At 43.2% G+C, this 23,506-nt stretch overlaps 1 protein-coding gene across 3 annotated transcripts in view; it reads left to right on the top strand.

Annotated features, from left to right (window-relative positions):
- Window positions 1-468: 468 nt before the first annotated feature.
- Window positions 469-23,506, top strand: part of PRKG1 (protein kinase cGMP-dependent 1) — a 580,751-nt gene continuing 557,713 nt past the window's right edge. Inside the window, exons 1-2 of one of the 3 annotated variants that reach the window (XM_033149164.1) lie at window positions 469-602; window positions 750-1,137. In XM_033149164.1, coding sequence (XP_033005055.1) covers window positions 872-1,137 — 266 coding nt within the window. In that variant the 5' untranslated portion in view covers window positions 469-602; window positions 750-871. Of the gene's footprint in view, window positions 603-749; window positions 1,138-23,506 lie in introns of those variants that run through there. The other 2 variants (XM_033149161.1, XM_033149165.1) reach the window with 2 other exon arrangements.

The raw sequence follows: 23,506 nt of genomic DNA, 5'->3' as shown, positions 1-23,506 counted from the left end.
GTGCTTGGAGCCCTTGACATACGCCTGGCCAAATGCTAAGTACCAATTTGTGGAGGTTATTTTGAGGGGAGGGGAGGGATCAATAATTTATGAAGGACATCTAATTTTACGACCCCGGACCCGAAGCTTTGGTTACAGGGAGCTGTGTCACCCTTCAGGTTGCATAGTAATAATGGTTGCTATTTTAAGGACAGCATCTCTCTCTCTCTCTCTCTCTCCATCAACTTTCTTCCTCCCTCTGTTGTCTGTACCACTTAACACAGAAGATGTGGTGTTTGTGTGTGTGAGAGAGAGATGGAGGAAGGGAGAGCCCTTGTCCTGATGAGAGAGCTTAGGAGTTTGATGGGGCTGCTGTTGGCTATTCGCGTGCCTCTTCTTTCCATCCTCCTCCTCCTCCTCCTCCTCTTCCTCCTCCCCGAGTGAATCCGGTAGGTATGAAGGGCGGCGGCGGCGGCGGCAGCAGCAGCAGGAGGGTAACTCTAATTGCTTTCTCAATGAAAGATAATCACCCGGTCCCAAGGGACGCTTCCAGATTAGCACTCAACATCCAGTGATCTCAGCCCTCTCTCATCCTGCTGCCTCCATTTACAGCCCATTCAGCAGTAAGTGGATCGAAGAAAGCCGCTCACCACCACCCATTAGTGACAGCAGATCTCTCCCCACTGCTTTGGACTGACTCCCCCCCCCCTTCTTCTTCACTCCCTCTCTTTCCCCTTTCCTCTCTCTCTCTCTCTCCCTCTCTTACTTAGAGGCTCCATTCACTCCGCGCTCGCCTGGGTCGCTGCTGCTGCTGCTCCTTCGCTCCCCCGCTCGCTTCCTTACGGGATACCAAAAAGAAAAAAAGTTGCAGCGGAGCGAGGGCTTTCGAAACATGAGCGAGCTGGAAGGGGACTTTGCCAAGCTCTTGCTGCTGAAGGATGAGCGGATTAAAGAGCTGGAGAAGCGCTTGTCCGAGAAGGACGAGGAGATCCAGGAGCTGAAGAGGAAGCTGCACAAGTGTCAGTCCGTGCTGCCCGCGCCCACCACCCACATCGGACCCCGCACCACACGGGCGCAAGGCATCTCCGCCGAGCCCCAGACCTATCGCTCCTTCCACGATCTCCGGCAGGCGTTTCGGAAATTCACCAAAACCGAAAGGTAGGGACGGTGAACGACGAAAACGGAGAGTGTGTAGGGTGGGGAGGGAGGGGGGGCATACGTGCGCGCGTGAGCGCTTGCCGATACATCTGTTACATCTTACACCCTTCTCTCCTCTAGCCCCAAAGTCTCCTTAAAGCTGGATGGCTACAGCCAAGTGAGGGGCGGAGTTGGGGTGTGTGCAAACCCCCTCCTCGCTCTCTGCTGCCTTTTCTTCTTGGCGGGGCTGCCGCTTCTCTCCCCCCCCCCAACCCCGTTTCCCAAGGTTAGGGGGACAAGTTTCTCAAGGGTGAAGAAAGCGGTGGAGTCTTCTCGCCCTGCCCATCACGTGCTGCCTTGGAGCGGTGCAGAAGAGTCCAATAAAATAAATAAAATAAAAAATAAACCCAGGCTGACAGCAAACCCTCTCGGGCATTTGAATAGTGCGCTCTCAAAGCGTGGCAAAGTTCCTCCAGGAGTTCTTTGGGATATTTTGGAAGAGTCCTCACCCACCCCCGTGCCCCCCTCCCCTCCCCTGCTTCTCTTCTTTGCAAGCCCATCGCCTACCGAGATGAAGAGCCTCTTTTGCTCCCCATCATTTGGCAGTTGGGCTGCCCTTCTATTTTTGTTGAGCATGCCTGGATGGCCGGGCATGCGCAGTCGCGACGGTCGAAGCCGCTTGCCCTTTCCTCCCTTTGCCCTTACAATTGGCTGCTCTCATAACGGGGTGGTGGTGGGGAGGCGGAGGAGGTGTAGAGTGGGCAATCTAGAGACGTCTGGGAAATAAAAGGGGGGGGGGAGAGGAAGAAATCTGGAGGGGAGGTTCTGGTGTAGAGAATCCCAAACACTCCCTTTTCCTTCACCCCTTCCTCCCCCCCCTTCCCCGGCACTCCAAAATAATCCCGCCTCCTCTAGCCCGTCCCTTCCCAGTCTGGCTTATGTTGCTGCTTTTTGCGAAAGAAAAAGTAAAGAAAAAAAAGGAGAGAGAGAGAGAGAGATCGTGACACCAGAGGAGCCCCATCGATCGGCCCCAGCATTAAACCCCCTGTGGACATTAGTGAGAGGAAGTACAGAGCGCATTATGAGCTTTTAAGCCGCTGGAAGTGCAGAGCTCAAAATGCATGTTGCAGGATATTGAATATCCCATTAAACGGCGTCTCTCCTTCTCCCTCTCTCACCCCACCCCGACTCCTTTCCTTTCATCATCTGTTACTCTACTGCCTAGTTTGAATGATCATACCTGGGAGGGAGGGGGAGGATGTTAGTGAGAAAGGAGAGGTACCAGGCACGTGCTGTACGTGTGTGTGTGTGTGTGTGTGTGTGTGTAAACTTAGAACTGGGGGGGGGGCAAAAGTTGGGGGCAAAGTTTTGTCTGGTAGGGGTGGGCCGGTTTGAGTTGGTGAGTTGGTTTTCGTGCTGATGACGATTTCAGCGTTTGTATGTAATAGAATCAGTTATAGAGTTGGAAGGGACCCCGGGCAATGCAAGAATTTCAACAAAAACATCCATGACAGATGGCCATCCAACCTCTGTTTAAAAACCTTTGAGGAAGGAGAGTCCACTCAGGACCGGTGCTAGGGTTTCTTGCACCCTAGGCGAGACCACCTTCTGGCCCCCCCGCCAAAGCCTGCTTTAGCGGGAGGTGGGGTGGTGGTGAGGCAAGCATCAGTTTCTCCGCTGTAGTGGAGAAGCTGCTGCTCGCCTGTCCCACCGCCCACTGCCCGCCAAAGCCTGCTTTAGCAGGTGCCGGGGGGTGGTGGTGTAGGGGGCAAGCAGCAACTCTCTGCTACAGCGGAGAAGCTGCTGCTAGCCCCCCCCGCCCCCCCCGCCCAAGCCTGGCCAGCGCCCCCTCCATTTTGGCACCCTAGGCAATTGCCTAGTTCGCCTTAATGGACGCACCGGCCCTGAGTCCACTACCTCTCCCACTGTCAGAAAGTTGTTCCTGATGTCCAGCTGGAATATCCTCTCTTGCCACCTTTACTGCTGCGCCCAAGTTTCTCGACTCTCTTAAACTGGCCCTCAAATCTCTCTGAGACCCCTTTGCATTGTTTCTTGTGTAGAAATGTTAACCTGAGGTAGGCTCCCAGAGCAATGAAGGTCAGCAGGAGAGGTCATTGGAGTGGCCACTGTTCCAAGTCTTGGGATCTGGGAAGCTGGGCTCTGGGAAGCACAATTACCTTCCAACTACAATAGATAACGTAAAAGATTCCTTCTTTATAGCGCCACAATAAACTTATCTGCTCAGAATGGGCATGGCTCGTTTTTTCCTTTGCCAGGGATGATGACAGATTTAAAACATGCTGCATCTTCATTCACTTTAATTTACGTTTGACTGTAAGCTTCTCGGTGCAGGGACCTAACCACTTACAGGATATGGGTCTACAGTACCATGCACTTGTTGACACTAGAAAAACAATGAACAATAAGAAAAAGTGACATTAATAAGGATTTTTTTATAGTAGTTAATGAATCATGAGTTTTAATTGATTTGCCCTTGAACAGCTCTAAAGGGGGGGCACCTATAAACAATGTTTTTAGATAATTTACACACACTGCAGCAGGCACCATCTTCTAGAAGAAGCAGTCCTTCCTGTGTGTGTGGAAAATGCCTCTTCTGTGATGGTGCTTTATATCCATTGAAGTAATAAAAAGGTAAAGGACCCCTGGCAGTTAAGTCCAGTTGCAGTTAAGTCCAGTGGCACTCATCTCGCTTTACTGGCTGAGGGAGCCGACATTTGTCCGCAGGCAGTTTTTCTGGGTCATGTGGCCAGCATGACTAAGCTGCTTCTGGCGAAACCGGAACAGCACACGGAAACACCGTTTACCTTTCCGCCAGAGCGGTACTTATTTTTCTACTTGCACTTTGACGTGCTTTCGAAACTGCAAGGTTGACAGGAGCTGGGATCGAACAACGGGAGCTCACCCCGTTGCAGGGATTCGAACCGCCGACCTTCCGATTGGCAAGCCCAAGAGGCTCAGTGGTTTAGACCACAGTGCCACCCGCACCCCCCATTCAAGTAATACAGACATAATAAATAAATAAATAAATAAATAAAGGATAAAAGTAATATATAAAGTTATTTCTATAATAATAAAGGAATATAAATTGCATGTTTTATTTATAAACACTGCTTGGTTACTTGAGGGGATCTTTTTTTAAATAAATGAGAATGTTTTTAGTCAATTACATAAACACTGCTGACTCTTGTGACATCTGTACGTTAGCTGCAGGCATAACCATGCTTGGAAAAAAGTTCTACTGAATTCCAGGGAACTTGCTCCCAGGTAGCCTAAACCCTATAAGAAGTTGTCTAGAACGGGGAATCAGCAAATGTGAAATGATTGTTATTGCTCTTAAATCTAGGAGAGGGAGTCTGGACTGGGGGGGGGGGTAGGATGAGGTTGTCTGAATGAGGAACAGTAAAGATTTGTTTCTGTTGAGAAAGAAGTTGCTGGAGTGACAAAATTACACAGTGGTCCAAGTGGTCTCTGTAAAACTGTGTTAGACACATCCCATACAAAAAAGCCAGAAGGGTGTGATTAAAAATTGGCTTCCTCACAGTGTCAACTGTGGCTTGAATGTGTGTGAGTGTGTGGATTTGGTGTAGTTCCTTAGTTTATTTCTGTTTTTGGGTGTCTTCCTCATCTTTCAAAACGCCTGGAGTTTGGGAGGTCGGGGTAGGATTGGGGAAGGCTGTCGTTTTTAATACACCCAGTTCGCTTAGAGGCTTTTTAATATATTTTTTTAAAAAATGGATGCACTGGCCTCTTTGCTGCAGTCACCTTTTTTTGTTTTAAAAAAAGGCTGCATTAATGACTGGAGTTATTTTATGAATTTTGAACGTCCTGCTTCTGAAGCCACAGCTTCACTTGAAAGAGAGCACTGTAGGTCTTTTGTGTCAAAATTAAACTGGCCTTGTAAATATAGGATTTAAGTGAGGGGTTCCATGAGACTGATATTCCCACTGGAAAAATGGCTTTCAAAGAGGTTTCGCAAGGCTGTGGATGTCGCACTCCTGCACGCCTCCCCGCTCTTTCCCAAACTGGGAAACTTGTGGGGATGGAGAGTTAGTCTCAGTTCACAGAGACAGATTTATCTCTTCCATCAGATGTCAAGAGCACACATTTTTCTTCCAACATTCATTGCAATTATTAAGTCCCAACTTCCTCCTCTTTGTGGTTTACACTAGGACAGAGGGTAAATCCCCCCCACCCCCCGCCACTGCTCAATGTTTGGGCTTCTGCTTTTGAATAGAATACAAGCCATGAAGTTTATTTTCAGCACACTGACTCACTGTAACAGGGAGTTATGACAAGTATAATACATGGAGATAGTAATGGTTGGAATTGAGGGTGGGAGAGATGCACAAGAACGTTTAAAGGAACAGAATGTCTTTTTAGTAACAATACCACAGGCAGTTTTCTCTCTACCCCCACCACTAAAAGATACAAAATGTTGGCTCAAAGGGTTTTTAGGGTTTTTAAAAAAGTTATATCTGTGTTATTATATCGTACTATGGTTTTATATGCTTTACTTTAAAGTATTTAAATTGAAACTAATTAATTAAACTAAATTAATACACACTTACCTGGGAGTAAGCCCCTTTGAATTCAATAGAGCTTACTTCTGAGTAGATATGTATAGCAGTGGGTCCCAAACTGCCCCCTCCCATGGACCACTGGAAAGTTGCTTTGGGTCTTGGCAGACCACTTAATGATTTGTTTGCCTGTTGAAGCAATTTTAATTCCATAGTATTCAAACTCTAAGGCAATATAATACATATATAATAAATAATTCTTTAAAAAATAGAAGAAGAAATAAAAATACAATTAAAAATCAAGCTGAACAGTAAGCCCACAATTTACTCAAGGGTTTGGTTCCCAGGAACTATGCACAAAGCCAGGAAAACCCGTAAAAACCACCTCTGCTTTTTAGCTTTCCCACCAGTTGAGGAGGAAGCTGTCTTGCATTTTGGGGCCATGCTTCAAATCACCTCCCCTTGCTCTTAGACGACCCCTCTCCCTGCTCTCACTAGGACTCTCTGATGATGCCCGAACACACTCTCAGGGTGAGTGCAATGGATGGTGGGACTGCCAATTGTTGTTTCCCACACTCACACCTCCCTTTGACATTTTTCTACTGATTATTTTGATTCCCCCTGCATTTTTTTCAATTTATCTATTTTTCGATTAACCACATAAGTTTGCAACCGTATAAAAAAAAAGTGAGCAGAAGTTGCGAATTTAGTGTATTCAGTGGGGCGAGTGGGCTAGTCCCCATCTTCAATCACAAATCCACAAACACACCACAGACCAGTGATGGTCCACAAACCACAGTTGAACTCTAAGCGGTTTACTTCTGATGTAAGTAAAAAAGAGTAAATATGCTTAAGATCAGGATGAAAGAGTATTTTCTGGATTTCTCTGCTAAAAGATGATGATAAATAGCGACAAATTAATAGTGATAGATTTAGTGCTGGGAATGGAAAGGGCATTATACTGATGGATTGAATACTAGGGATGGAAAAATGAATTGAAGAGTCTGGTCACACACAGATCCTGAAGTATACAGAGCGATCAACAGCTGTTAAAATGGCAGGATCCTTTTAAATTTTTTGTTTTACTGAAACTGTCCACCTTGACCTCTCTCATTGTTGGGAAAACAAATACAAATACTGTATATTTCATTCCTACTTAAATATTATTGCTATAATATTCAAACAACACAACTTTCGTTGGGCTGAGATTTCTCTGATTACGGAGATGATGTCTATGAAGCATTTTGAGCACATGATATTCACTTGGTAAATGCTAAGGGTTTTTCCCCCCTGGTAATAAAACAAATATATACATTAATCAAAGTCTTTATGTTGATTTATGTGTCAACATATGATATGCTAAAGGCTCCTGTGAATGATACGAAATGTTTATGGCATTTTTCAAGTATGTGATTAAATTATTGAAATAGTACCCCCTTTCCTTTCCCTCCCTCAGGAGTCCAAATGCACTGCTGAATAATTTGGAGTCCCTCTGGCAATGCATAGTGCAGATTGGCCAGATTGCTTGAAAACTGTAGTGAGGAGTCTGAATCCAATAATAGGAGCTGATCTGACATTTGGGCAATGTGACAGCTGGACATTTAAGGTGTGGGGGAGCAATGCTAAAATCTGCTCACATAGCGGACTCCATGCATCCTTTTTTGCCTCGTAAGAAGTGCAAACATAAAAAGATGCTGCAAAATCATAGAGTTTCCCTACGCCATGCAAAACAACTTCCTGGTTCAGAGCAATGGTCCAAATAGCACTACAGTATTATTGATAGCACTAGATACTTCAGACTGGAGGTATCAGTTCTGTCAGGCTTCATTGATTATTTTTAGATTTCAGCAATCACTTATTTGGGCACATCAACTGCATCATAATAGATGGCCTGGTTCACCATTCATATTTTGTCACTAGAATATGTGATTGAGCCATCTAACACAGACAGAACTTTCAACCATTTCACACACAGTGGTTATTAATGGTGTGTGTTTTGTTTGTCCAGGACAAACAAAAAATGCACATGCATGTGCGAACTGGTGCTCAGTTAATACGAGTCAGTGATCCTCGTTACTACATTTGTCACTCAATAAAAGAAATCTCAACCAATTCACAGTATGAGTTCTAACACTGCAATCCTATACTTAGAAATCCAACGGGGCTTTCTCCAGGTAAATGTGTATAGGATTGCATCTCAAGTCAATTTATTGAGTAAACTTGTTTATGATTAAAAAACAATAGTTTGGAAGCATTCTTTCTTAGATGTTGCATGCAAATGTTTTGGAACAGGCCTTCCCTCTTGGAAGAGGAGGGATGTCTCTTTTCAAAAGGTGATTGCATTTTGTAATGATTAGCATTACAAGCCTGGAGGCCTTGGTTCAACCATGAAGCTCACTGCAGGCAGGACCTTGAGTCAGTCACTCTCAGCCCTAACCAACTTCACAGGCTTGTTGTGAGATTAAGGGGACTGGGGAAATCTTGAGATCCTTGGTGGAGGGATGGGAGTGAAATCTAATAACATAAATGTTAAATAATAATAATCTTTTTTAAAAAAGAGTTTTATCTAACAGATTAATCTATTAAGCAATAAAGCCCTAATATCCACGTCTTTCGTGAACTGCTTGTTTTAATTTGGCAATGGAAGCTTGGGACTCATGTTTGCTGAGCTTCTCCAACTGAGCTCTCATAGTAACGGCAGAGAGGTTTGAAAATATAATAGAAAAACTACCCAGCAAAGAGCCTGGAAGCTAAATCACAAATTAAGAGACACCCAGATTAATTGTTTTTTCCCAATTACTATTCTGTTTAATTCCCTCCAGCAAGGTTTTAAAGAGTTGCTTCAAAAGCTCTTCTTAGCCATTTCAGGCTAAGAAAAAAAGCTCGTGTCCACAAACATAGCTTGGGATTCATAATGCAAATTATGTTACACATGCAAACAAAAAAATGGAAAATATTTGTGACTGTCAATATGGTTTATTTCTGTTGCAAGGCCCTGGATTAGTCCTTTGTAGTATGCTATCCAGATGGGTATTATCGCATGACATTACACAAAATTCCAAAGATCAAGCATGTGCTGTGAAAAAAACACTTCCTTTGGTTCATGTGATAGTGTTGCAAGTTCTCTACTCCTGGTATGTGTGAAACGATAAACAAATCTATCATAATTGCTTGTAATTCCTGACTTTACATACCGTTAACATGAATCCTCCACAGCCATTTCTGTTGAGAAGTTTGAGAGCTGTGATGCTGTTAGTGATCAGCTGGCATCTCTGCTTGTGGCAAAATGATATACGAAGCTGTTCTCTTATCTTTTTGTTCCCCAGATTTCTGGTAGCCGAAACACACTTTCTTTCTGAATTAAAATTGAAGGCACATTTCCTGTTGCACCAATAAATAGTTTCCATTAGCATGAAAAAAGGATAAAGTGTTCTGAACAAACCCCTCCCCACTTACACAGGCCCACAGCAGCTTCCTGGAGCTTGGGCCACTGCTACCCTACAACAAGCAGCATTTTAAAGTGTAATAAAAAGCAAAAACTTGCTGCCACCACAGTAGCATATCCTCAAACATACAACAGATGAAAATCGGGACAGATTATAATACAGTGGTACCTTGGGTTACAAATGCTTCGGGTTACAAACGCTTCACGTTACAGATTCCGCCAACCCAGAAGTAGTACCTTGGGTTAAGAACTTTACCTCAGGATGAGAACAGAAATTGTGCTGTGGCGGCAGCGGGAGGCTCCATTAGCTAAAGTGGTACTTCAGATTAAGAACAGTTTCAGGTTAAGAATGGACCTCCAGAATGAATTATGTTCTTAACCAGAGGCACCACTGTAGTGAAAACAGGGAAATGCAGATTCTTCTACCTCCTTCCCCAAGCCTGGTAAGACCTTGCCCAGCTTTGGGAAGGAGGTGCGATGCTCTTGCAGGGTCTGAGAGCATTCCCGCTTCCTTTCCAAAGCCCTGTAAATTCTTGCCAGCTTTGGGAAGGAGGCAGGAGGACTCTAGGATCCTCCCTGCAACCCCACCTTTACCCAGGCACCCCAGGCCCTTCTACATTTCCGGGACATTCTCAGATCAAACCAGAAGCTGAGATGGCTTCTGTATTTCTGGGGATGCCATGGTTAAATCATGGCAGTTAGAAGGTATGCGGTAGCTGCTTTTTCTTGAAACTTGAAAGCGGGGATGGGAAGTCTTTTTCTGTCTGAGGGCCGCATTGCCTTCTGGGCAACCTTCCTCAGGCCACATGCCAGTTTTGGCCCTCTCCATCCTGCCTTCAGGCAAGGAAGAGGCATTATCAGAGTTGATGGACACAGGCTAGGTCGAAAAACTCAAGAAACGTGTGAAGGAGGGCCAATGATGGTTGAGGTTTGATGAAAGGGGGCATTGTTGGGGAGTGTCCTGATGGCCAGACCGAGGGGTTTGGAGGGGCACATTTGTCCCACAGGCGTGATGTTTCCTACCCCTGCTTTAAAGGAAAGTTGGGGAGCTGTCCTTGCTGCCACAGTAGGTTCTGTCTCTCACTGACAATACTCAAAATGTCGCCTCTCCTGGCATCGCACTCCACCCTGAGTCAGGAGAACCAGTGATTTTGTGGGTGTTTAGTTCAGCCTCAATGTATATCTTACATAGAAAAATGGTACCTACCACTTGCTGGATCAATTGATGAACAAGTTACAGTTACCTAAGTAAGTACATAGGACGAACTTCTGCAGCAGTGTAATTGTATGCATGTTTACTCAAAAGTAAGTCCTGCTATTTACAGTGGAACTTAATCCTTAGCCACTGTGCTTAGAATTGGAGCCTTAGCTAGGTACATAGATGCAAAATAGTGAACCTCAGAATAGTTTGGGTGCAGGTAAGGCAGTGGCGGGGGACCTTTGGCTCTGTAGATGTTGAAGGTCTGTGACTCACATCATACCTGACCTTTGGGTCTGCTGGCTGGGGCTACTGTGAACTGGAGTCTCATCGGGAGAACCACAAGTTCCCTTTCTTGATGTAAGAGCTGGACTTCCTTACTGCCCTTTCAACAGTGTGGTGAAGGTTCTTCTTCAAGTCTCATTGAGTCTTCCATTTTTGGTGGCAGCTTGAAGAAAAGTGCAAGAAATAATAATGGCTAAGCAGGAACATGTCTAAATCACAACTACTGATTAGTCATAGAATCATAGATTTGGAAGGGACCCTGTGGATTATCTAGTCCAACCCCCTGGCAATGCAGGAATATGCAGTTGTCTGTTATGGGACTCGAACCTGCAACCTTGTTGCTATTAGCACCATGCTCTAACTAACCAATTGAGCTATCCTACCCCTTCTTTGACATGGTGGCAGCATTGACCCCTACAGAGAGGCTTACCTGGCATTATGCAGTGGACCTTTTGGCACCAGATGAAGAATTTAGCTTCCCAAGCTTTTCCATCTTAAGATCTTTTAGATCAGGGGTGCAGATCCTCAGGCCCGGGGGCCAAAGGCAGCCTTCCAAGCCTCTCTCTCTGACCCTCAAGACCCTCCCCAGAGTTCCCTGCAAAGAGGGTTGATTGTTAAACCACTCTGGAAATTGTAGCTCTGTGAGGGGAATATGGCTCTCCAGTCCTAACAACTCTTAGCACCCGTCACAAACTACAGTTCCCAGTATTCTTTGGGGGAATCCACGAATGCATATGAGACCTAAGCCTGGATCCAGTCTTGTGTTTTAGTTTTTATTTTTAATTATAAGACACCCAGTGTAATTTTTTTCTTGGATGATATACAATTATTGTAGATAAAAAGTAATAAAATGTATTCTTAATCTTTATTCTGGCCCTCCTTTAATAATACCTTGTGTTACAGCCTTGTTAAATTCTATAAGGAAGGGGCAATCATTTGGGGAAGGTTTGCGTGTTCTTTTATATGCGGCATTTCAATAATATATGTGTCAGCAAAAGGTCAGCAGCCTGAGGAGGAAATCTAGCTGGCAGCCAACTGTGTTAGGTAGGAGAGGGGGAAATGCACAGCATGGTGATGTCATGTTATGGGTTGTGTTATACTACATTAGGGATGGGAAACATGTGGGCCACCAGATGTTGCTGAATTGTAACTCACATTATCCTTGACCTTTGGCCAAGTTGGCTGGGGCTGATGGGAGTTGGAGTGCGGCATCATCTGCAGGGTCACAGATTCCCTACCTCCATACTCCGTGTTTCTGGGAGGAAGGGAGGAAGAGATAGAGAGTGGAGACAGCTCTATGAATCTTATACTGTAACTTATAGTTCCATCTTTATTTGGGAAGTGATACCTATTTTAAAAACATTGCAAAGCACTATGCATATTGAAAGTGCTATATAGCTGGCAGAAAAGGGGATGGTCCTTTATAAGCCTCATCACGAGTTTAGACATTCATAGATTGTAGTATATATACTTTAAATTTAGAAATGTGTATACCTGAAGTGAGAAATTTAGATTTCCGAAGTGCAGCTAATTTTAGGGTGTGTGTGAAACACAGCTCTTGATATTAAATATCCACCCAGCCATTGCAATTATGGTGACAACAGCCGGTAGTCTTCCCCCTCCCCTTAATTAATGCTGCTTTGGTTTATTTATTTCTAGGGTGCCCTTCATACAGTGAACTGTAAAATTATACTTGAGTACTAATTTAATGTGTGAAGTTTAGGGCTGTAAAGCTTGTTTTATGCCTTGGGATAGCCAACAGTGTCTTGAAGGAGAACTTTTCTTCCTTTCTTCCTTTCTTTCTTCCTTTCTTTGCAGTTTGGCATAAAAATAAGGCCACAGCTAATTGCAATTCTCTCCAAGCACCACCTTTGCCTGAAGAATTGACGGTGGTGAAGTTCGTCTCCTTTCCTGTTTTGCCAACAATTTCTGGTCAGCAGGCATTCTCTTGTGGGGGCAGACACCCACCGTGGAGATAAAGCTGTAACTAGTAAACAGAACCACTAGCAAAATGGGAATGCTGGTGCCGAACGTCACAATTATTGATTGATTTATATGAGGGATGGGGAACCTGTGGCCCTCCAGATGTTGCTGGACTCCAACTCCCATCAGCACAGCCGATAGTCAGGGATGATGGGGGGCGGGTTGTAGTCTAACAACACCCGGAGGGCCACATGTTCCCCATCCCTATACAGTATTATATTATGCTGCTCTTTCCTTTGTGCCCGCCATTCAAGCAAGTTTGCAAATTACAATGAAACATGTTTAGCTTGTTGTTATTTATCAGGGCTGGCAAACATTGGTTTTGTTACTGTGCTGTAATTATCAGGACCGTAGAATGGTGCAGTTATATGGTAGCAAGAAGGCTACATTTCTGGCTTTATTTGCATAAACTGTGAATGGCATTCCAGTTACAGGTGGGTAGCCGTGTTGGTCTGCCATAGTCAAAACAAAATCGAAAATTCTTTCTAGTAGCACCTTAGAGACCAACTGAGTTTGTTCCTGGTATGAGCTTTCGTGTGCATGCACACTTCTTCAGATACACTGAAACAGAAGTCACCAGATCCTTAAATATAGTGGGGGAGTGGGGAGGGGTATTACTCAGAAGGGTGGTGGGAATGGGTGATAGGCTGATAAGTGTGGAAAACCTGTTGACGACTCTAAACGGCTGCAATTAGTCTTGCAGGGAAAGGCAAGGGGTGAGATGGTTAAAGATGGCTTTGTTATCTCATTCTTATCTCATTATACATTCTTATCTCATTATCTCATTATACATAACAAAGCCATCTTTAACCATCTCACCCCTTGCCTTTCCCTGCAAGACTAATTGCAGCCGTTTAGAGTCGTCAACAGGTTTTCCACACTTATCAGCCTATCACCCATTCCCACCACCCTTCTGAGTAATACCCCTCCCCACTCCCCCACTATATTTAAGGATCTGGTGACTTCTGTTTCAGTGTATCTGAAGAAGTGTGCATGCACACGAAAGCTCATACCAGGAACAAACTCAGTTGGTCTCTAAGGTGCTACTAGAAAGAATTTTCGATTTTGTGAATGGCATTGAATAGCAACATAAGAAGACCCCTGCTGAGTCAGCCCGTGGCCCGTCTATGCTAACATGCTGTTCCCAGAGCAGCCAACCAGATGCCTAGGAGAAGCCCACAAACAGGACCTGAGCACAAGATAACTCTTTCCTCCTGTGGTTTCAAGCACCTAGTATTCAGAAGCATACTGCCTGCAACAATGGACGCAAAGCATAGCTGTTGGGACTAGTAGCCATGCATAGCCTTATCCTGCACAAAACTGTCCAAGTTGGTGGCCCTCGCTGCCTCCTGAGGGAGTGTATTCCATTTTTTAACCACGTGCTGTGTGTCACACATTTATTTCTTGCTTCTCCACCCAGAAGCTCAAGGTTTTGTATGTTTTCTTCCTCTCCACCTTTTGTATTTGCAACAGCGCTTTGAAGTAGGTTGAGCTAAGTTTTTAAAGAACGTTGATTTTTTTCAAATTATTATGGAGCTGCAAAGACAACAAATAACAAAAATTTAATAATATATCCCACTAAACACAGGACATATAAAACCTAAGCTTGTTAAATAACACCCAATATAAAATCATGACCAACATCTTTTTTCTACACAGCAAATATACCTTTAAATCTGAAACTAAAATATATGAAATAAAATCCCACCATATTGAACCTTACTTGTCCCTTAGAGACTCTAACTTATGCCTTATTTTTTGTCCTGCAATAACCAAATTTCAGTGTTTTTTATAGTCACATTAAAAAAAAAAGATTTTGCTGTTGTGCTATAGACATCCTGACAGCTGGCAGCATCCAGGTCAAAACTTCCTTTTGGTGAGATGTCCTCATAAGTATCAGTCCACATATTTAGTAGGGTTAACTGGGGAGAAATTTGAATATGTTGTTTTTAATAATCTTTGATATCTCCTGATAAATTTTATTTCAGAATAAAGCAACCTGTGGGCATTCACACCAGTGATGAAAGAAAGTCACTTTAGTCTCACAACCTAAGTTTATTTTATTTATTTATTTATTTATTACATTTATCTCCCACTGTTTCCTCCAAGAAGCTCAAAGTAGCTTCTTCATTTCATCCTCACAAGAGCCCTGTGAGGTAGGTTAGCTGAGTGACAGTGACATGCAGTGTGCTTCTTAATGCTAGTTGCTGGAAACCACAGACGAGAAGAGTGCTGCTCCACTCAGGGCCTACTTGAAGACTTCCCATGAACATCTGGCTGACCACTGTGAGAACAGGAGGCTACTGGCCTGATTCAGCAGGGCTACTTTTATGGTCATATGCTGGTCTCCGAGGTCTTGGACGGGTCACATGTCATTCCCACCAACTGTTACCATGATCCCTTTGCCCGAAGAGGCCAGGAAATAAATCTGAGAGTTTCTGCTTGTTAAACGTGCCCTCTACCGTAGAGTTATGGTCCCTGTGCCACAAGAGTAGATTGAGATCTGGACAGGTGGGTAGATACCTTGAGGGCCTGCATGGTGCAGTGGATATAGTGTTGAGCTTGGTTTTGGATCAACATAGACCTCAGTTTGAACAAACCCACAAGAAAGTTATTGCTGTTCTTCTTTTTGGAAAAAAAATATAATCTTTAAAGGTGGCTAGTCTGAAAACTCCTGGAGCTACCTTCCAGGAACAATCTTTCAGCTAAACCTACTGTACAGTATTGTAGGGAGTGGTAAAATGGTGAGAGGGAGGAACCCATACCCTGATTTCCTTGGAGAGATGAAACCATAACAAATGTATAAAGAGTTATTGAGACTAGAACTACAATAAAACTATTTTAATAGTCACTGAGAATATTGGAAAAGAAGTATTTAACCTGGGGTTTTTTTGTAACCATTTTTACATTCTCATAACTTCCTCAAGCCATTAGGAAGCATAATGTTTCCAGAAATGTTAAAATGCTATTTAAATGTGTCATTAGAAGAATAATATATGACAGATTTGTGTGTGTGAGTGTGCGTGCATGTGTGCCTGCGTGCTAATACAGCTTTATGATTTTAATCAGGTTTATTTCATGCACAATTGAACAAAAGTCATTTAAAACATTTCATAAGCATTTGGAGCAAAAAAAAAAAAAAGCTAATAAGGAAAAGCATTGCCATTTGATCCTATTTCCATTTATTTTAGGTAGTTTGACTTTTTGTCTGTGTCAATGTAGATTGAAAACTGGCCCTTACAGAGTTTTATTCTTCTTGCCACACCATGAGGAGGAGGAATAGAACCTCATCCTTTGTGTTTTCATGGTGTGTTGGAAGCCACCCAGAGTGGCTGGGGCAACCCAATCAGATGGGCAGCATAAAGATACTAAAATTGTTGCTGTTGCTATCCTGGAAACTGGACAGAAATAACTATTCCTTGTATGGGCCTGTGGATCCATCTTTGTACCTGGAGGAAGAAATTATAGTGGTACTAACAGTTACATGCACTGTAAAAGTGTCTTCTAAGAGTTACATTAAAGATGAAGGCACTGCCTCTTCTTAGAGAAAGGGAATCTGACTACCCACATCCACATGTGCACACCCTTTTGGCTTGACTACTGTAATGTGGTTCATATAGGGCAGCCCTTGAAGACAACTCAGAACTTTCAGCTTGTGCAGAGTGCTTTGGCCTGCCTCCTTAATAATGTGAAGAGGTGGGCAAATACCGGTAGTCAACAAAATTTGTGCTGGCTGCACTGCCTGCCGGTTGGATTCTGAGCCTGTTCAAGGTTCTGTTTCTACCCATTAAAGCCCTTTACCACCTGGGACTGACAAACCTTTAAGACTCTCCCCATCTGTTCATATTAGCCAAGGAAGATACTCACTGAATGCCTGGCTGCATTTTCCATCATTGTAGGAAGTAAGGATAGCCTCTACAAGAAGCAGGCCATTACTTGTACTTGCCCTATGTAAAGAAGCCCACCAGAGTTCACTCTTGCATGCATTCAGGAAACTTTACAGAATTTCCCTTTGTGCTAACACTTGTTATGAATACGGCAGTGAATGAATGATGCTATAAGATGCCATAGTACTGTAATTATTTTTCTGCAGTAAACCAAAACATCTTCTTTATAATGCAAAATGTATACATTCCTGTGAACACAGAGGAGAATCTTCTAGCAACAGAGACATCCTGGCATCAGAAGCTGCTTGCCTGGTGGTGCAAAGCCCCACAACACAAGCTTCCTAGGAAGTGGGGTAGCTGTTGCACGCTGGAAAGGTATGGGACAACATGGTGCACATTCACCAGCAGAAGTACTGGGTAGACTCTGTTGGTACATTTGTCCCTCCCCTCTCCCTCACCGTAAACAACAGTGACCCACCTGCTGGAAAGCTAATGTTGTAGCTTTACCCCATCTAGCACGCTATGTATGTATGGCAGATCCACACCATACATTTAAAGCACACCCAAAACTCATTTAAAGCACATGACAACCCCTGAAAAATCTTGGGAACTGTAGCTTCCCCTCACAGAGCTATAGAACCCTTAACAAACTACTGTTCCCAGAATGCTTTGGAGGAAGTCATGTGCTTCAAATTATGTTGGCACATAAGCTTTAATAATGTTTTTAGATTCCAAATACCAAGTCCCAGATTATGTTAACAAAGGGGAAATGTAAAGGATACAGCACATTTTGAGGTAAAATTGGATATAATGTGGCAATGATGGACTGCTGTTCATTAACAGTGCCTATATTTTTTATCTCTTCTCTTTGGTAATGTTGTTTTTCTTAATATTCCCCATTGCAAATACACAGAGAGTTATGCCAAAAAGTATTTATTTTTGTTTTAAAGCTCTAAACTCTGATTTCTCACAGGGTTGTCATGCAGTTAGCCACAAGATGGCAGCGGGAGTTAAGGTTTAACATGCATTGTTGCGGGTGTGTGTGTGTGTGTGTGTGTGTGTTCAGTTTTCAAAAAGTCTGCCTTTTCATCTCTAGGCAGCAGTGGTTGGGGGGGGAGGGAATACTTACCAGGCAGCATTAAATGAGTCTGTTTCGTTTTGCAATTTCAGGAACACAGACGGGTTCCTACTATATATTTCTGTGATATTATGATTAGTTATGGTAAAGGTAAAGGTAAAGGTAAAGGGACCCCTGACCGTTAGGTCCAGTTGCAGATGACCCTGGGGTTGCGGTGTTCATTTCACTTTACTGGTCGAGTGATCCGGCGTACAGCTTCCGGGTCATGTGGCCAGCATGACTAAGCCGCTTCTGGCGAACCAGAGCAGCGCACGGAAACTCCGTTTACCTTCCTGCCGGAGCAGTACCTATTTATCTACTTGCACTTTGACATGCTTTCGAACTGCTACCGGTAGGTTCGCAGGAGCTGGGACTGAGCAATGGGAGCTCACCCCGTCGCGGGGATTCGAACCGCCGACCTTCTGATTGGCAAGCCCTAGGCTCTGTGGTTTAGACCACAGCACCACCCTCAAATCCTTATTCAGCCATAAAGCTCACTAGGTGACCTTGGGCCAGTCACCATCTGTCAGCCTAACCTACTTCACAGGGTTGTTGTGAGAAGAATCATGTGCACTACCTTGAAATCCTTGGGAGAAAATTTGGTATATAAATGTAACAAATTATAAGTAAGTAAGTAAGTAAGTAAGTAAGTAAGTAAGTAAGTAAGTAAGTAATGTTAGTTCACAGTTTTTAATATCAATGAAATTTAACTTATTCTGTAAACTTAGGCAGTTTACAGAGTTAGGCGGACATGAAACAGCCAACACTTTAAAAAAGCCCCATACAATTCCACTGGAATATGTTTTATAAACTGCAAAACTTCAATTCCTCTATGGACACAATCCTATCCATGTCTATTCAGAATTAAATTCATTGGGACTTATACCTAGGTAAGTGAATATATGATGGCAGTCAGAATTGCTTTCTGCCACCCTACATCATAATGTAACTTTATGAAAGAATTAATAGTATTGACTGAAGGGGTGGGGTCGGGGGGGGGGAGATAATTCTATCAAGCATGTGCAGAAGCACTTGTGCTGATGGGACAATCTCCTTAGTGCTATGTTGAACTCCTCCTATTGTTCTTTAATTGCCCTGGCTACTGGGCTTTATTTTATATGCCAGATTACAAAATAGACAAGAAACGAAGAGTATGCAGAGTGTTTTCAGTTTTCCCTGCATTTCAGGTCCCATGTGATATTTCCCCCCTGGTTCTGTGTACTGACTATGAACGTCTACATATGTACTCAGTAGTGGGGCTTACTCCCTAATAAGTGTGTTTAGGATTGAGACCTGACTATTATTATAAGCAAGTGGATGAGCCCAGGGCTTTTTTTCAGCCAGAACTTGCTGGAACTCAGCTCTAGCACCTCTTGGGTAGGTGCCATCGCCGCCATTGTAAGAGAAGAAGGGAGGCGTTCATGGTGAATTCTGGCACCTCTTTTTTTCTAGAAAAACAGCACTGGACAAGCCAATGCACTAGGTATGCTTACCAAAGGTACAAATCCATTTGCTTAGAAATAACCACAGTATTAAAAATAGCCAAATACTTCAGCGTGGATCCAAAAATTGTTAAGAGTGTTTGTCTAGAATGGGGGAGACCCTGATTCAAATCCCCACTCAGGCATGAAACTCAATGGACAAACTTTGGTCACTTCCTGGTACTATCTCTCAGTCTAAGCCAGGCATCCCCAAACTTCGGCCCTCCAGATGTTTTGGACTACAATTCCCATCATCCCTGACAACTGGTCCTGTTAGCTAGGGATCATGGGAGTTGTAGGCCAAAACATCTGGAGGGCTGCAGTTTGGAGATGCCTGGTCTAAGCTACCTAACAAGACTCTTGTAAGGGGAAAAAATGGAAGGGAGAATCATGTTTGCTACAATGAGCTGCTCAGAGAAGAAGCTAAATAAAAATGTAAGATAATAATAAGGTGCCCTTCTACAAGAAGAACCCATTGTAAGGCAGATATGGGAAACCTATGGCCTTCCAGATGTTTGACTACAGATCGAATCCAACAAAACTTCTTGCTTAATGGCTGTTTCCAACCTAGCTGTATAGAGAACAGTGAAACCATACCCAGAGGAATTATGCCATCCATGAAGGTGTCTTTGTGTGAAGTGTGTGAAATGTTGTGGTACAAATACCATTCACAAATTTTCTATGTGTGCATGGAAGTGCAGAAACTTTATAAAGTCTCTCCCTCAAAGAAGACAATATCTAGCAAGTGCTATCAGCCTTTTTTTTGTTGTTGTTGCAAGGAAAAGATCCATTTCCCACTGATGGGGTAGCACAGCAGGGAATGAGATATAATGAGGTCATGTCTAATTGACTTCAATTTTCTGAATCAATATTCCCCTGGAGCATTCCATTCAGCATTTTGCAAGAAGGTGATTTCATTCATTTGTACCTGCCTGTAATCGCAATAATCCTCCAGAGCCTGGAAGTGAAGCAATCTTTTCTGATGTCATGGCTTACATTTATAACACTCAGTTATATTCCACAAGAACATTAATGTACAAGTCCATCAATGGAATTGTGCTAAGGTTAGTTATGAATAGCTGTGGGCAGGTTTTGCATGTTATAGCTGGCTAATTTTCAATCACCCTGATCCCCAGTGCTGCTTGCAGAAATCATCTACTTGTACAAGCAGTGTAACATGTATTATGGGAACTGATGTAATCTGGGAACAGCAGTAACTAATGGCATCAAGGAGTCTTAGAGCTTCTCAAATAACAAGAGTTGCTTTCACACACTTTTATTGGTGTCCATTTTACATTTATACTGCTTATGTGAACAAATCACTCACATGAGAGCTGGAGAAAGAGGAAGGCTAGCAGCCAATTGTACCATGTGAACAAGGCTTTAATAATTCCTTTCAATGGACATATAGGTAATGTGAATAGCAGCAAGTGAAACAATGCACTGTTTATTGAACATTCATTTTTACAAAGCTCATGCTAGAGTTAGACTATTTCTGGGGAGATTATACGACAATGAATATTTATCCTGATTTGCTTGTGCGGTGTTTACATCTTTCCATTAATTATTCATTCATTGCATACTTTTCAATGCATTTCCTCATTACTTTCCTAATTGCAAATGGCCTGTTTATTTTTCCAAGTTTATATGTTGCACTTTGGCAACAGAGCATTTTGATCAGCTTTATTTGCATAAACCTAAATTTCCAGTATGCACCTGAACCCCTCCTGCAAAATACTGGCAGTTTGAAGGCAACCAGGGGGCATTGTTGCACATGAAACCTGATGCATTTCTTGCTGCAGTTGGTTTTTAACTGCTTTCAGGGGCAAGAACCCACATTGACAGATGCATGGAGTCATCATCTAAAATGGTTAAAAACCCAAACTGATCAGAATGCTCATTTAAACGCACCCTCTCCACAGTAACAACAAGCAGTTTTTCACATGAACACCTTGAGAGAGACTCAAAGACAATGACAGCATCACATATGATACCCTAGATCTGATAGTGCAAAGGGCATAATTTTGTGTTTCTCCAATTCTGAGAGCAACATTTAAATAAACCCAAGGTAGGAATCTTATTAACTTGAAAAATTACTGCATACAGTGGTACCTCAGGTTACAAACTCCTTGGGTTACAAACACTTTGGGTTTCAGACTCCACTAACCCGGAAATAGTACCTTGGGTTAATAACTTTGCCCCAGGATGAGAACAGAAATCGCACGGCAGCAGTGGGAGGCCCCATTAGCTAAAGTGTTACCTCAGGTTAAAAATAGTTAAGAACGGACCTCCAGAGCGAATTAAGTTCGTAACCAGAGGTACCACTGTAGTTAATTCAGTGGGACCAGGCCTGTGCATATATTTGTGAGAGTCATAGGATGAGTATTTAATCCACCCCCCCCCCCCGGAAAAATGGGAGTGTTCACTAAAATGCTTTCTTCTGCTCACTTCCCAAGAGTGTTCACTAAAATGCTTTCTTCTGCCCACTTCCAAATGACTGAAATGATAGGAGGTTCCCTCAGGGAAGTAATCCACTGTCTTATAGATTTCACAGGATTTGAGATATTACATTTTAATACAATGTTCAGCCTGCAGAGATTTTTCATGGCTTTGTTATGAATTTTCAAAAATATGGTTATACAGAAACCTAAGAAATATTGTGGAGGTGCTTCAAGACAATGCTGTGATAAACTGCTCCAATCGATCACATCTTTCATATGAGCTCATTTTAAAAATTGCAGGAAAACGTGTTATCTATTCTTTGCATAATTCCCAAGATAGCATGTGGGCAGGATAGAATTCTGCTGTGGCAGACACTTTGATATGAGTTGCTGGCGGTGGGATTAAAAAGGGCAAATCACTGTCATGAAATCCTCAAACTATGTACTTCGGGGAAATGGCCGTGTTAAGTCTGTATAAACAAGAAGGCAAAAGTATTCTGGTACCTTAGGAACCAGCAGCACATTCCTTTAGTTCAGAGGTTTCCAGCTGTTTTTGAGTCCACTGCTCCCTTGACCAAGTACATTCTTTCTGTGACATCGCTGTGGGGCTCAGGAGCCCTTGCCTGCAGAGCTGGCAGCCTCTCACCCTTTCTCAAACACCCTCTCTTGTAAAGTGTCCCCTTGGCCTCCTCTCCTCTCCCATCTCCTTGGGAGACTTTAGGCAGCCACTGCCATCTGAGGATGTTAAAAAGAAGAAGTCCCATCTAATCCTCACCTGTTTTACGGGACAGTTGTAAGGATCACTGAAAGAATGTATGGAAAGCCCTCTGAATACTGAAAGTAAGCTATTTAAATGCTAAATATTGTTGTGAAGAAGAGACAAGTGGCTGCCAAGCATGTCCTCCTATCAAAAGGAGCCAAACTGCAACTTCACAGGTGTGTGGATTGGGTAATGGGAGATAATGCTTTATAGCCACAGCACAGACTTCAAGTCCTTGAGCAGGCTATAGCTGCAGTGCCATTCTAGGTGCGGATGAGGAGTCGGAAGTGAAATGATGGCTTTTCAACGAAGTCATTGTTGTCTTTTTCTGCATGTGGTATTGAACTGTTTCTGAATTATATTTTACTGGGGGGAAATGACATTGTCTAGAAGAATGTACATTCAGGCTGCAATCTATACAGGAATTTAAAAAACAAAACAAAGACAGAAATAAGAGAAATGCAGTTTACAACTAAAACTTACACTGTAAATGCCAGCGTATAGTGGTGGAAGATACAACTGTGAAAAATATGCACATGGTGTTGTATCTAAAGGTTCCATTTACCTTCCCTGGTAAAAGGTGTACAGTGAAGAAAGGAAGGGTTAGTCATTCTTCCTGCTCAGCATTTCTGCATATTTCTGAAGCAGAATTTGAACAAGCACCTGACAGAAACATGCACAAGCTGTCCTTTCCTTAGAAGCATGGCCATCTCACAGCAAGAGGATGTGTATTCATTTTAGTGCAAAAATAGATAAAAGGACAAACAGAATGAGCTGCTTGCACTTCTTGCTGTCGATCAGTTTCATTGGGTTTTATCCAAAGTATCTAAGTAAGCCTTCTGTCAGCACAAGGATTTCCCTTTGTGCAATGGGACTTGCCACTCTCTTCTCCCCCCCCCATGTGCCCATTAAATGTGTTCTGGGGTTCCTTGCCAACCCTCTGGAGTAGATTTAGGGTGGGCATGAGGTGTGCATTGGGAGGAGGAGCCCTATTGCACAAGCCAAAATCCTTGCACTTGATGGGCTATGCCAGTTGCATACCTCCCATACTATCCAAAGCTACCTTTGCTCTAATTTTGAGTGTGCTCATAAAATAAGTACACCTTGACCTGGTTATTCAGAATCAAAGTGCTTCAAAGAGTATTCCTGAAGGCTGATTTTGCCTGTCTAATCCCCATTTCCCCAGGAAATTATTGTGCCTGTTTTCATTTCATTTCATTCTTATTTTTACATTTATATCCCAGCTTTCCTCCAA

Source organism: Lacerta agilis, chromosome 5 (assembly GCF_009819535.1).
Source record: "Lacerta agilis isolate rLacAgi1 chromosome 5, rLacAgi1.pri, whole genome shotgun sequence".
In the NCBI taxonomy this organism is placed as follows: Eukaryota; Metazoa; Chordata; class Lepidosauria; order Squamata; family Lacertidae; genus Lacerta; species Lacerta agilis.
The sequence above is the reverse complement of the archived record's forward strand: the minus strand, read 5'-3'. Positions and strand labels throughout refer to the sequence as shown.